This window comes from Microtus ochrogaster, chromosome 10, assembly GCF_000317375.1.
Source record: "Microtus ochrogaster isolate Prairie Vole_2 chromosome 10, MicOch1.0, whole genome shotgun sequence".
Taxonomy (NCBI): Eukaryota; Metazoa; Chordata; class Mammalia; order Rodentia; family Cricetidae; genus Microtus; species Microtus ochrogaster.
Genome location: NC_022016.1, coordinates 20,587,899 through 20,603,008, shown reverse-complemented (window position 1 = coordinate 20,603,008; position 15,110 = coordinate 20,587,899). Strand labels below are relative to the sequence as shown.

The window sequence follows — 15,110 nt, the reverse complement described above, 5'->3', positions numbered from 1 at the left end:
TAAAGTTATTTTTTGTCCATACCAAATATTAGTCCTATACCCTGATAGGCCTATTAAAATTTTATTGAGTACTGAGCAAATTGTATGGCCTGTTGTGAAGATGTTGATGTATTTTAACTCCAGATTTAATTTACTCTTCTTATTTTCTTCTGTATAAGATAAAGGAGAATGTTTATCTTGACCCCATCAGATGACATGTTTTCCTCATCGTGAATTGGGCTTAGGGAGGTGACTTTTTAGGAGAACGTCGTGCATTTTTATTTTGTAGGCTGTTTGGTTGCTAAGTTTTATGAAGGACTAGTTTCAATTTTCTGTTACTCCTCTTTGTATCTTCCTGGGGTTTCGACTGGTGGGCTGAGGTGTCTGTTGTGGATTGTGTTCTCTAGTGCCCTCCCCATGCAAGAGAGCATGCAGTAAAGAAGGTCCCGTTGCCTTTGAGCGTCTTTGCTCTGGGATCTCGGCCTACGCTCTGTTTGGGTTGGCTGCTGTCACTGTGTTGCATAGCTGTTCATGGACTGGATTTATCTCACTTTTCACATTGTTGGGATGTTGTAGGATCCCACACTTGTACACTGTTGAAAATGTATTGCTGTGATTGGTGTAATAAAAAGCTGAATGGCCAATAGCTAGGCAGGAGGTATAGGTGGGACTTCTGGGCAGAGAGAGAGAGAGGATGTAGGAGATGAATCTAGGTGCTCAACAGACACCAAGATAAGGAGGAAGTCAGACAGACAGAATGAAAGAAAGGTAAGCCACTAGGCAAAATGTAGATTAAAATAAACAAGTTAATTTAAGTTATAAGAGCTAGTAGGACGAGCCTAAGCTAAAGCCGAGCTTTCATAATTAATAATTAATAATCAGTCTCTGTGTCATTATTTGGGAGCTGGAGGCCAACAACAAAGCTTGTATTACATTGGGAAACTTAGTCTCCTACAGAGATTCTCTCACAGATGTCGGTGGCAGCAAAGCTTTCGTTACTGGTTTTTTTTTTTGTTTTTTTTTTGCAGGTGATTCTAATCATTGCTGCCTAACTGTGCAACACCAAGGGGCAACACTGCTGCCCTAACCTATGTAACGAGGGTTCTTTGAAGTTTGAAAACTTATGTGGCCCTAAGGTTTGAATTCTGTTGGGCTCTGGACATACTTCATAGTGAGATAGAGATTAGCAAAACAGAAGAAAAACAGTGTGAACCAGGAAAACTACAGGCGGCTCGGTGGAATGGTCAAATTTGAGGTTAAGTCTGCTGTAAAATACTGACTATGGCAAGTGTTGTTGGGCTAAGTAATATTCCACTGTTGTTTTTTTTTTTTTTTTTTTTTTTTTGGTTTTTCGAGACAGGGTTTCTCTGTGGCTTTGGAGCCTGTCCTGGAACTAGCTCTGTAGACCAGGCTGGTCTCGAACTCACAGAGATCCGCCTGCCTCTGCCTCCCGAGTGCTGGGATTAAAGGCGTGCGCCACCACCGCCCGGCTTCCACTGTTGTTTTTTATAGAAGTCCTTTTGAAGGTGACATTGTAAAAAGTTACCACTAATTTCAGTGGGGAAGCCACCAGTATCACATTGACTTTTACAGACATTTTAGTCCATATGTATTTATAGGACTTTCTTCATAACCTTTTCATATTTCCTATGATCAATAAAAACCTGTGTCCTGCTTTTGAGGATGTGTGGACTATAGGCCGGATTGAGTCAGCCCTCTCTCATCCACCTCCTATCTCTAGTTACTTGAGATGTGCAGTGAAGACCCCGGAGATCCTGAGCTCATTTGGAGTTTATGGTTCCTGGGCATCTTTTGTGCAGCAGGTGTGTGCTTGACCCTGATCCCATACTTCTCTCCTAAAAGAAGTGAGGTTTCTCCCTGCTTTTTCTGGATGCTCTTTCATGTAGACAGGTGGCAGTAGAGCCTCTTTCCTCCTGTCTCCATCCTGAAGCTGAGTGCTTGTCTTCTAGGTTGGGAAAGACTGTGTTATCAACTCTTGGGTACAGGATAGTTTTTAAGATGAAAGTATTTATTCACTTACAAGAATATAATTGCCTATGAATGGCACTTGCCCAGTGTCCATGAGAATCTGGTTGTTATGAATACCTCTTGAGAAAGAAAATTGAGAGAAAGCAGGCTGTTTGCAAATTTTGGGTAATGAACCATTTGGGAATCTGATTTTCCATTTCTTATTTTCTGTTTTTAGGAGATCTCTTTCTGAGATGTAGTACTTTAGTTTCTTTACAATTATCCCCAGGTTTTCCTTTTTCTTATAGTAACTTCATGCTTTAAAAAAAAATCGTATTTCCCCCTGTAGTGTTGGGGAATGAGCCTAAGTTCTGTGCATGCTGGGCAAACCCTCCACCACTGGATTGCTACCTGCCTCATGCTTCTTCTTAATCTTTACCTTCAAAAGACCACCTTGCCTGGATGTTTGTGAAGTTTTGGGGAAATACTTGAACATATTCATTGTTGAGGGAAGGAAGCTATAGAAAGTGTAATGGGTAAGGCATAGTTCAATGTGAATTGATACCCCAAATAGAATTTGTTTGTTTGGTTGGTTTTGGATTTTCGAGACAGGTTTTTTTGTGTAGCTTTGGAGCCTGTCCTGGAACTCGCTCTGTAGTCCAGGCTGGCCTTGAACTCATAGAGATCCACTTGCCTGTGCCTCCCTAGGGCTGGGATTAAATGTGTGCGCCACCTGGCAGGATTTCTTTCTTAAACTAATTTATATTGCAGTTCTTCTGCTAGGAAAACCCATGAAGTTTCTATGTTTTATCCTCATTGAAAACAGTAATTTAAAAACTACAGGAACTGGATAGATGGCTTTGTGTTGAGAGCACTTGCTGCTCTTGCAGAGGATGCTGGTTTGGTTCCCATCACTCACCTAGTGGCTCCTAACTATCTCTAGCTGCTGTTGATCTGACACCCTCCCCTGGGGTCTGTACACCAGGCACACAGGTCGTATACATATAAGGATGCAAAAGACTTATATCATGATATAAAATGACTAGATCTTAAGTTAAAAAATTCCCAAGATCTCATTTGGTGTGAGAAAATAATAAATAGGTATGTAGAATTTACCAGAAATTTGAGTAACAGGCTTGGGCTTTTTTTTTTAGCAAATAGAATAAAATAATCAGTTTTGGAAAATGTGTAAAGCGTAAGCTTTGAGTCGTTAGGCACTAAATTTGTTTGCCTTCTTCATGACAGTGTAATGCTGGGTTTTTCTTAAAACTCTTGGAATTGATGTATTTTAATTATTGGGATAAAAATTATTATAGGATTTAGTAAACTCATTGTTTGTGAGATAATTTACTATTCTAATTAAGTACATTAAATGGAGATTGAAGACAATGAACTTTCATCTTTGGCCAAGCTCTGTATTTGACTGTTACAATACACTTATTTTTAAGGGTTTCATCAGCAGATGTTTAGTCACTTGGTGTATTACTGAAATAAAAGAAAACTGCAGATTCTTAATTAAATATGAAGGCAGGTATCATTGTATTTAGAGTAAACTCTCAGGTTATATCTAGGGCATAAATCTTTCAGCAGTCATGTATTTTCCAACTTTTATCTTAGATTAGATAATTCTTTCTTGTATATTATTGGAATAGCGGAGTGCCCCTGAGACTGTGAGATAGTGGGGACTCAGAGATCTGTGCTTATCTGTGCTGAGAAGCCACTTGACAAGATGACTGGGCCAGTGCCTCCTGAGGGAACAGTGTCTCATGTAGCCTAAGCTGGCTCAAACTTGCTGTGTATCTCCCTGCCTCCACCCCCAAGTGAAGGCATTGTAGGTATGTGCACCATGACTGGTGTGCCTGAAAAATTTTTAGACAATTTTATACTAGCATTTAAAAATTTTTAAATATAGATTTGAAATATACTGTCATACTACAAAATTTGCTCTTCAAAGAATAACAAGTTAATAGAGTCATATTTGGATGAATTCTTACCTTTTTTGAGGCAGCCTGCATTTATATTTTTATCTAACATAAAGATTGTTCATTCTATCATAGTAGTCATGATAGAATAGTAGTAGTCATAGCATCAAAGATGTCATAGTAGTTTAATTTTTTTTAAAAAAAATGTATACCCACTGGCACTAGTTATTGTAGACAGTAATTACTATCTATGAGAGGGTCAGAGGAGTATTTTGAGTAAATAATCTGTAGTGTTAGGAGTAGAGGGTACACAGCCAGTCATTTGTGGAATGCCACTTCAGGTCTAAAATTAAGCTTTTAAAATTGTTTTTAGATGAAGTATATTCAAATTAACTTCTGATTGATTCTTTTATAGTTATTTCTATGTGAAGGGCAAAATCAAACAAACTGCATTTAATGACATGAGAGCAGGGGTGACAGGAGGGGAAGAGAGGAGAGAGAATTTAAACAGCTGACTTGCTAATATTTGTAGAGGAAAATGAACAGTGCTCAGTGGCCAGACTCTGCTACTAGCAAGATCTATTACTGCTGTCCTGACTGGTGCGTGTCTGATAGTGTTGCTACTCGGATTTTGTGTCTTAGAATTATGCTACACAATTCTTTGCCTAGGCTTTTGTCTAATAAAAACAAAGATAACCAGAATTGATTGCAAGTACCTTTAGATATTTCTAAGTCTCAATATAATTTAAAAAGTATTTGTTTATAATCAGCCTTAAAGGTAATCTGACTTCTTCTGCTGTTTATTACTATTTCAATACTTGAGGCCTTAACGGTCTTCATTTACTTAGCATATGCAAGGTCAGTTGTTTGTTATGGCCCTGAAAATGGAGAATATTGATGAAATACATATTTAGCTTTATGAAATTTTGATGAGTAAAACAAAGAAGAGTGTGGGATTAAAATCAATATGGAAAAATAAACTTTTATTTTATTTTAGTTTAGTTTAGTTTAGTTTATTAGTGTGGAGGAAATGTAGCTTCTTTGTTCATTTGTGCTGACTCACTGCTAGGGATGCTCTCTATAACGTCCACAGATATTGGTGGACAAAAGCAGTCAACTCTAACGGTTGTCAGTTCTTTATGGCAGTGTATTCTTTTTCTGTCTTGACAGATGGAGCATAGAAACTTTGTAGCAAGCCCTGAGATGTGCTATAATAACAGGTTAGCTGTGTATGTCTCCATGAGACAGTTTCTGTGGCATCTAGTTGTAAACAGAGCAGCATTTAACATGGAAGACATAGCAGCTCTCGCATCTGAGACTGTCAGCCTCTGAGTTTAAATGGTTAAAACATGGGAGCAGTGTTGTCATTCTACCAAACACTGTAGGGCTGCACTTAGTTGTGAATTTAACAGGAAAATATATTACTCAGTTTCTTATGAATTGCTCCAACTTTTTAAAGAAATTCTACTGATAAAATATGGTAAGACAACAAGTTTTGTTTTTCTTTAGTATTCACTGTTTGCCTGGAAATCAGGTGTTGGTTGCATTTGCTCTATGATAACGAAGTTGCATGTGCATATATACAAAATGTAATGTTTGATTATGTGTATTCAGATGTAATGAAACTGAGAGAGTTTCTGTTTCTTCGGAGAAGGTGAGAGGGCAGAGAATTACAGAATAAACTTATAAACACTCCACCTATATTTTGGAATTGATGAAAGGCCCAGATATGCAGATTAATAATACAACTGTAAGGATTTTAACACTAGAATAAAATGTATTCTTATTATAAAATAAATTTTTATATCAACATTAGTCTCTGCATTTGAAATTGATTAGTCATTGTGAAAACTCAAATCTCTTTGTTAGATATGTCAGATATGATGCAGTTTATTTCTTGGAAAACCAAAGAACCCAAATCCCTCAGTGTTAGACTGGTTTGCATTGGGCTAGGGCAGTCATTTTTAAAGACTTTTGTTTCTATTTTAAACTCTAAAATATGTAGTCTCTGTTTCTTGTTTCTTTGGCTTATAGACACCTACCATCCCACTGTGTCCTCAGTGGTCTTTCCTCTGTGTAGAAGAGTCCTGGACCTTCTTTTTGTGCCCACATAGAAAGACTGCCACATAGACTGAGGGCATCAGTCATATCGGAGGAGTGCCCACTTCAGTGTCACAGCTTCAAAAGCTCCATCTCCAAATATAGTCAGGTTCTGTGGTACTCACGTGCTGAGGTTTTGGGGGTTAGGACCTTGACACATGAATGTTGGTACCATGTTCACCCAGTAACACTGTTAGCAAATATTCTGAGCACAAATGCTTCTTGATGCTGATACATTTGATAAGGCAGTTTGGAACTTTAAAAAGAAAAAAAATTAAAAAAAAAGAAAGTATGGAATATATACATATTAGAATACTACTCAGCAGTAAAAAACAATGACTTCTTGAATTTTGCATGCAAATGGACAGAAATAGAAAACACTATCCTGAGTGAGGTAAGCCAGAGCCAAAAAGAGGAACATGGGATGTACTCACTCATATTTGGTTTCTAGCCATAAACAAAGGACATTGAGCCTATAACTCAAGATATTAAATTTTGTTTACTTATTTATGTCAAAAAAATAAAAATAAATAAAATTGCTCTGTGTAAAAGAAAGAAACAAAAGGCAGAGTTTAGTATTGATATAAGTAACACATGTGTAAACTTGGAGTCCAGTTTTCTAACATTATAAAAGTGATAAGCAATTTCTATATTATTTTTTATTCTATAGGTAATTTAAATATATCACCAAATGCACATATAGTTTTAAAAATAGATGATTTTAGTCTTATCATATTAATAACATTTGTAAATTATAGTAGTTTAAAAAAAACTTTTCTTTCTTTTCATAGGAAGCAGACAGGCCAGATTTTATTTGATTCAAAGTAGTCAGCTCAGAATAGTAATTTCTGCATACCCATGTTTCAAATCATTCTACCACGTAAACCATGTACTAAAGATCCAGAGACTTATGGGAAATGAAGGCACAGCACCCCAAACCATTGTCAGTAACTCTCAAAAGGATAAAACCTAACAAAAACAGCAGTGTAGTTTCAGACCTGCCAGATGGCCGGGAAGCACCTGGTTAACCTTGGAGCTTGGGTTGGGGTGTGGACTCGGGCTTTGTTGTGTGCGTGAGTACGGGAAGGATGTCAGGATGCAGGCACTGTGAAGTTGGAAGGAGAGCAGCACTGACTTGTGCATGGGCACGGCTCACGTGATAAGCTCCCGGAGATGTTTGGGGAGTGAATGTATTTTGAGTGTTCCTCATGGTTTGAATTAGTAGGGTGGATTTTCTTTGTTCATCTGGAGTTTCTCGCACATGAGATGAACAAGAAACACACAGTTCTTGTAATGCTCAAGTTGTTGCTTCATATGTGAAGTACATTGCTTCTCATTTTTATTTTTTGTAAGTATTCAGAATTTGACAGCCTAGTATTTGAGTGCTACATAACAGTCCAAGTGGCTTGGTAAGTTTTAAATTTTCTAGGCTAATGAATAAGTGTTGAAGGTATAGAACAAGATGTTTTCTGTGAGTCTAATGCTTTATCCACAGAAAGACATCAGTCCTTCATTTTAAGCAAACACTGTTCCTTCAGCGGCCACCTAATATTTTATTTTCTGTTACTTATTTATTTATTCTTCAGAAATTGGGCTCCATGCTATTCAGCTTGACCTTGGCCTCCTTGTCCTCCCTCCTTTATCTCCCAAAGCTCTGGGATGCTTGCGCCCACCATACCTGGCCCTACCTTTTGGGATTGCTATAACACCATTAATCCCTACCCTAAATCAGGAAAAGACCATCAGCACCCAATGGTTGGTTGTATTGGGCACCCTTCCACTCCACCTGTTGCATCTAAGAACTGGCTGTTTTACTCCAAGTTTAACAGCTTGTTAAGCTCCTGGAGAATCCTAAGTCTTTGACTCCCTCTGGTTTGTTCAGTAACCATGATGCTAAATGAAGTGGTTTTCTTTTTGTCATTAGAACCCAGTTCCCTTTAAGAATCCTCAGTTCCACTCCCTGGAAATGGCCAAATGACCCTTGTCTCACCACAGCCCCCGTTCCCACCATGTTCCTTCTCCATCTCTGCAGTACCCTATAGTTCCTGGGGTGTTGAGCACATCATTTTGTTTATCGTGTGTGTCCCAGGGCTGACTGCCTGGAGGAGTGAATGGAGCACGCCTGGGGAGGCTGTACCTGTGTCCTGGGATACAGGACCCCATTGCAGCTAAACTAGATAATTATTAGGGATTTGGGTCACTTGATTTTAATATTATAAATCATGCCTGTACATTACAAAATTTTTACAGTGTGATAACAAATGTTACTTTGTGGATCAAACATCCCATACCTTCTCTGATTTTTGTTTTCTGCCATAAGCAGTCTTTAAAAATAAAAGTAACTAGCAACTCTGGTATTGAGAGAGATTGTTATTTCAAGGCACAATACAGTAGTGAAATCCTTACAACTTTGTTGTAAGTTCTAAAGTTATTTTTGAAAATTTCTAATATTTGTGTTGCTGACATGGAACAAACGGAGCAGGTGGTTTCTTTAAGGCAGTAAGGGAATACTTATGCGTGGCATATTGGTTATGGTCTCAAAAGTAAGCAGTTCTTAAGACTTCCTTTCTCTTTGTAGGACCTCTTTGTTGTTCGGCATGAGCTGGCTATCATGAGACTAGCTGCCTTTATGGGCATTACCATGTTAGTTGGAATAACTGGACTCTTCTACACACAGCTGATTGGCATCATCACAGTAAGTATATTTTCAGTGTAAACTGACTTGTACAAACAAATGTGTAACTGTGGACCTGATTCTAAAAACTTAGGTGACGTTTACAAGTTAAAGGAGAATATTGCCTACAGCTGTTCATTGTGTGTAAAGTATACATAAGTTTTGCATCCCTCTTAAAAATGAGCAGAGTATTTTTATATGACAGCAGACCTTATGCATACAGTCTTACTGATGACATATACTTCTAGTGTTAGCATCTAGCATGAAGTCATTTTTCTAATCTTATTTCCTTTTATAACACACCAATCATTTTTCTTATGTTACAGATAACGCTACTTTTTCTTTTAAAAATTCTTTAAGAATTCCCAAAGATAGAACTGCTAAGACAAACATTTTATTAGTAATTAAACCATTTCTTGGATGTCCTAATTGATTTATTGATGTTCAGACTAACTTACTAAGTCATCACTATCAAGTCTGTCTGAAAGACTGTCAGCTCCTCCTCTTATATTTATCATGGAACAATGTCTTGAGGGATGGCAAGTCTACTTTGACATTTCTCTACATTGGATGCAGTCATTTTTCATACCACTTAATTGGAACAATTAAAGCAAACACTTGGCAGTGTCAGGTACTGTTCTTTTCATGGGTGCATTTATTGCATGTGTTTCTTAGGCCAGTTTGAGGATATGGTAGAGAGGCAATGAGAGATGAGACTTACTGTAGTGTCAGTCATTTTTTAGAGCAATCATACTCAAATCCTTTTATCATAACAAAAGAGATTTTAAAAACTGAGAAAAATCATAAGGATTGAAAAAAGAATAGTCCATTGGAGAAAATGTATGTCAACTAGTCTTTCTTAAATATTATGGGAAGGAATATAATTTGACTTAAATTGTTGGAAGGTGAATTGTCAATGCCTATCATAATTTAAAATGTACATTCCTTTTGACCAACCTTGTCAAAATAACCTTGTAGACATTATATATTTGAGTGTATGTATGCATGCTCAAAGGGGCTGCAGCATTGTATTCTGTTTACCATCGATATTGCATATGTTCATTTAAGTGCCTACCAACATATAATGAATAAACAAGAAAACCTCAACACTACCACTAAACAATGTATTCAAGAATTGTGGTACTGGCCTGGGGATGGATGGATGGATGGATGGATGGATGGATGGATGGATGGATGGATGGATTGATGGATGGATGGATGGACTAGAATTGAGAACTATACAGCCCTTCCTTGCTGTCTATAGAGAATTGGTTTCAGGATGCCCTATGGATACTAAACTTCACAGTAACTGTTAAAATCCCTTATTGGAATAGCATAGTATTTGCTCATACATCTTTTATATATTTTAAATCATTTCTAGATCCTTTATAATACCTAATGCAATATCAATGCTATGTAAATTGTTGCCATACTGTGCAAGTTGTTTAGGGAGTTAAAAATGTAGATGGTGCTTAGGCTTCATCTCTGGATACTTTCTGGACACCTTTTCATCATATCTGCGTGCACAGATCTCTACACTGTGAGCTGGTGTGAATTTGGAGATAGCATTGGAGCAATGGAGATGTCACAGGGATTGATTCATCTCCCTACCCTTTTCCTCCCCCCCCCTCCCCCCCCCCCCATCCCCTTCCCCCCCCCCCCCCCGTCCAAAAGGATATAATTTCCTTAGGGAGAGCTGGGAGTTCCATAGCTTGAATGTGGGTCTATTTAATAATAAATGGGCAAAACAAATGCTGGCTCCTATACTTTTAGCTAAGATTTCATAGAAGCAGGGTTCCAATTTTAATAATTATTTCCCCATTGTTTTCTTTGACCTGGGATGAGTACTCCTCCCCCCATAATTTTATTTCCAAAATTAAAGGACTGTAACACAGTCAGGCATTTTAGTAAACTGACAAATCTGAAGCAGAAATTTAAGGGTTTACTTTATTTTCACATTTGATTTAAATTAGGCTTTAAATGTATGTGTTGTGCACTGTAACTGAATTGAAAGTCATGTTTACAAAAGCAGTTGGCTTTGATGCAGTTTCCTTTATCTAGGAAACAAGTTAGCTTAGCAGCCCTCACTAAGACTTAGCTCTTTTCTCTTGTATCTGAATGAAGTAGATAGTGATGCTCTTATTAATGTAATTGACATCAGACTTAGGCTCAATAGTCCCAGGCAGCAAGAGGGAAGTCCTTGCTGGTGAGCCCCAGTGTTGACAGTTTGGGTTAGTCGGACTGGTCCTGTTACCCCAGTGTTGACAGTTTGGGTTAGTCGGACTGGTCCTGTTACCATTGAAAGAAGCCCAACAGCTGGCCAGTATCCCTGGGGAGGTTCTGACAGGGACTGCTGCCTGCTGTGACACTCCTCTGACACTTTGTCTAAATTATGTGTGCAAGCATTTCCGTTTCCTGGACACAGGAGTTTGTGCACTTGTGTGAGCTCCTGATGTCCTCTTTGGAGCACAGTGCATTTGTTGCTCAGTGAGGTGAAGCTGGGTATGGTGAGCTGCAGCTTTAATAAAGCTAAGTGATTGTTGCCTTGGTCTCACAGATGTTCTTGGATTCTAGTTGAATACAAAAGATAATTTTTAAAATCTTTACAGAGAAAATATTTCTCCTTATACCTCCAACCCTTGTTTGATTTGCAGTCAGTATTTGCCTGAATATAGAAAGAATTATTAGTACATGGTGACTATGGTGGTTTGCAGTAGAATGGTTCCAATAGACTCATATATTTGAATAATTAGTCATCAGGGAGTGGAACTCTTTGACAGGATTGGGAGGATTAGGAGATGTGGCCATGTTAGAGGAAGTGTGTCACTTTGAGCTTTCAGAAGCCTGTGTCAAGCTCAGTCAGTCTGTTTTTGTCTCTGTCTCTCTGTGGATCAGCATATAGAACTCTCAGATACTTCTCCAGCACCATGAAGGTTTGTGTGCTGCCTTGCTCCCCACCATGTTCTTCTGCAAATGTAAGCAAGCTCCAATTAAATGATTCATTTTTTAAGAGTTGCCATGGTCCTGGTTACAGCAGTAGACCTGTAATTAAGATGGTGACTTAATTTTCACTGAAGTTAATCATATGCAATGAAAATTATCTCATGTTCAAAATGTTAAATCAGATTAAAGGAGGTTAGCTATTAAGTAAGATTTTATTAATCAGTTAATAGATTTTCTTGCTTTTTAATATGTATTCAGAAATATAGACTTGGAATTGTCGATCTTTATAATTGAGTTTTGCCAAATATCACTCAATCAGTGAATTCATGTAGTCTGTGTGCAAATCATGCTTAGCATACTTAGCTGCAGCCAGCACTGAACATCTTTCTTTAATGGGAGATCTCTGGCATTTTTGCTTTCCTTTCTAAGGGGTGTGTGTGTGTGTGTGTGTGTGTGTGTGTGTGTGTGTGTTTGTGTAGTGTGTGTGTGTGTGTGTGTGTATTTCTAATACAGCCTTTCCGACTGTAAAATTATGTGACATATCTCCTTAATGCTGTCTTAAAACCCTAAAAATATTGTCCAAGTTTATTATGTTTCTTAGATGCTTTTCATGTTCTATGTTAAGATTGGATATATTTCTTTGTATGTGGATGGTAAGAATTTTATAGAGACTAGTTTCTCTTTTTTGTAGTAATCACAATTATGTGTGGAGGTAGATAACTTGTGTAAATTTGTTTCTGAGCAGAAGTGTTTTTATACCTCACTTCCTCTTTACTCAGTGTGATTTGTTCAGGGACTGCATCAGACAGTCAAGTGAATGTAAAAGCTGAAAACAATGTGTGTTCTGATAGTGCTTATAGGAGATACTTAGTGCATAGACTTCTTAGAGGGCCGTCACTCAATGTAGAGACAGTTTATGTGCTGTGTTGCTAAACATACTGTGTTATTGTTAGTAGGCATTTTTCTGAGAAGTTTATTTCATCAGCTCATGGTCTAAATTCACATGCATAGTAAGGTTAGAAGACGCGTAAATTTTCTATGTATTGGCTTTTGATCTTTGCCAAATGAAGTTAAGTGTCTCTCACACATTCTGTTGGTTCATTGGTGATCTCCCAAGCCCTAATCCCAAGGCACATTCAGTTCCCTAACTCTGTGTCTACTATTGATAACCAGAAACCTCATCGGAAGACTAATTTTGATATTAAAATATGAAAGCATAGGTTTGGATCTCACTTGGAAGCATAGATTTTCAGTTCTTTCAGCTGTTTTGGTGACTGTGAAGTCACCAATAAAACACCTTTTGCACAGTCACCCTCTGTGACCTATGTGTGTCTGTGTGGTCACAGTCACCCTCTGGGACCTATGTGTGTCTGTGTGGTCACGGTCACCTTTTGTGATCTATGTGTGTCTGTGTGGTCACAGTCACCCTCTGGGACCTATGTGTGCCTATGTGGTTTCTTTGTGTGTGTGTGGACATCTTTGCTCATTTTTTAAAGACCTTGCCATGTAGCTGGTTACTCTATATAAATAGATGAGTAAATGAACAATGGTTTATATACTTTCAAGTTTTTGCTTTACGAATGGATTTTAAACTCCTTTTGGTTGTAGGACTACATATATATCCTCAGTCATTTTATCTTTCATTATAAAGTCCTATACACATAATTTGAATAACTGATATATTGAAATACTCTTTTTAAGCATGAGGAAATGCTTAATAAAAAATAAAAATGAGGATTCTTCAGTCATTGAAGATTTACTAGGAGTTTTAATACATATTGATCCATTTAAACCTCACAAAAACTTAGGAGGTAAGCATTCCTACTTGGTAGTTGAGATATAGAGCTTTAATTTCTTACCAATTTTATATAGCCAGATGATGGTTTGATGGAGAAAAGCAGAGAAGTCATTTTGGAAAGAGGTTTCCAGTAGCTATAAATGTAAAACCTGCCTCTGCACTATTGTCCTGTTCTTGATGAAATGTTTATGTCAACGTCACATTCCAAATAAAAGACACAGCTGGTCCTCTGTTAGCGATGGATGCTGAGGAACCGCCCATTTCTAGAGTAAACCGGTGAGTCCTGGGGGCAAGGATGGTTAGGAGGGCTTCCCTGCTTTCACCTTGAAAAAAATTAAAACTAAAGAATTACGCTATTTCTGATTTGCCGAGTTAGTTCAGTCCTGCAGACATATACCAAAAGCTTTGTCCTGCTAGTGCTTTTGATTCTAAAGTTAAATGGAGGTCAGAGCGTGTATTGCTCTTGCAGTGATCCCAAATTTGGTCAGAGTACCTCCATGGGGATCTGACACCTTCTTCTGGCCTCCATGAGCACCTCTATTCACGTGCATACCTCCCCTTTGCCACCGTACACACACAACATATAACTAAAAATAGAATAAAAAAAATTGAATGTACTGCTGTTTCTGTACTAGTTAGCAATCAAATGAAGCTCATAATGTTAGAACTCAGAGACAGAGCAGGTATATGATCATGAACTACAAAAACTTCCCTGAAAGGTGTTTCCAAGGCTATATTAAGTCAGCATCGAGTCGTAAATTAGGTAGCTGTGTGCAGCATAGAGGCCTAATAGCCAAGGAAACCTACGAGAACAGAGTTGAGGTGCCTGTGGAAGCTGTGGAGCTGTCTTCAGGGGTGTTTCTCTGATGGCGCCTTTACTCTCATCAGGTCTTAACGTCTGGAATGGTAAGAAAGTCCTTTTGGAAACTGTTCCAGAGTAAAAAGGCCCAAAGATAAGGACTCTTCTACCTCCGAAGACAGTTAATGGAACCAGATGGACTGTTTGTCCTTTTTGTGTTGTTCAGTGTGTCTAAGGCCTCTCTGCCATACGTTCTTTTCCCCCCAGCACAGCATATGTGTCACAGTGTGGTACTTGGTGAGAGTGGACTCACAGGAGAGCGGTTATCAGCCTTCTGTGCTCAGGGCCTGGCTTCTCAGCCCTGCTAGCCTGTTAACCAAGAAAGCTATGCTGATAAGTTCTTGCTTTTCATACTACACTCCATTTCAGTTTTCCAGTGAATCTATCACTCTCTTCTGCTAAGAAATCTTTTTCTCTCTGTTCCAGACACAGTCCAGTTGCAGTCAAACATAATTTTACACAGAATCTGAAAGATCGCTTCTTACACCAAAATTAGCCATGAAGAGAAGACAGCAGGCCTACATGCAGGCAGAACACTGCATACATAATAAATAAATAAATAACTCTTGTTTTTTTAAAAAAATGGAGAAAACAAAGTTTTGACAGAGAGAGTAGGGATGATAATACCTGTCTCTGAAAAATCTTGCTGGGTTTACTTGATTTTTTTTTTAAAATGAACTCCAGTTTTTAAAACAGTGAGGCATCCTCTTGTATTGCTCAGTTGTACAAGCTGATTGGAGGATTAGATGTTTTGATCCTGAGATCATTCTGGGTATAAACGTTTCTCAGAACTAATTGTAGCAATGCCACGTAAATATGTGATTTTCAGGATCTTGAAAGAATGGTTTGTTTGGTAGCTGAGGCTGT

The 15,110-nt window shown here is 38.1% G+C and overlaps 1 protein-coding gene across 4 annotated transcripts in view; it reads left to right on the top strand.

Annotated features, from left to right (window-relative positions):
• Positions 1-15,110, top strand: part of Zdhhc21 (zinc finger DHHC-type containing 21) — a 48,361-nt gene that overhangs the window by 25,865 nt on the left and 7,386 nt on the right. For all 4 annotated transcript variants that reach the window (XM_013348265.2, XM_005352675.2, XM_026781918.1 and 1 more), the window contains one exon: positions 8,548-8,664. In XM_013348265.2, the coding sequence (XP_013203719.1) occupies positions 8,548-8,664 (117 nt within the window). The remainder of the gene's footprint in view (positions 1-8,547; positions 8,665-15,110) is intronic.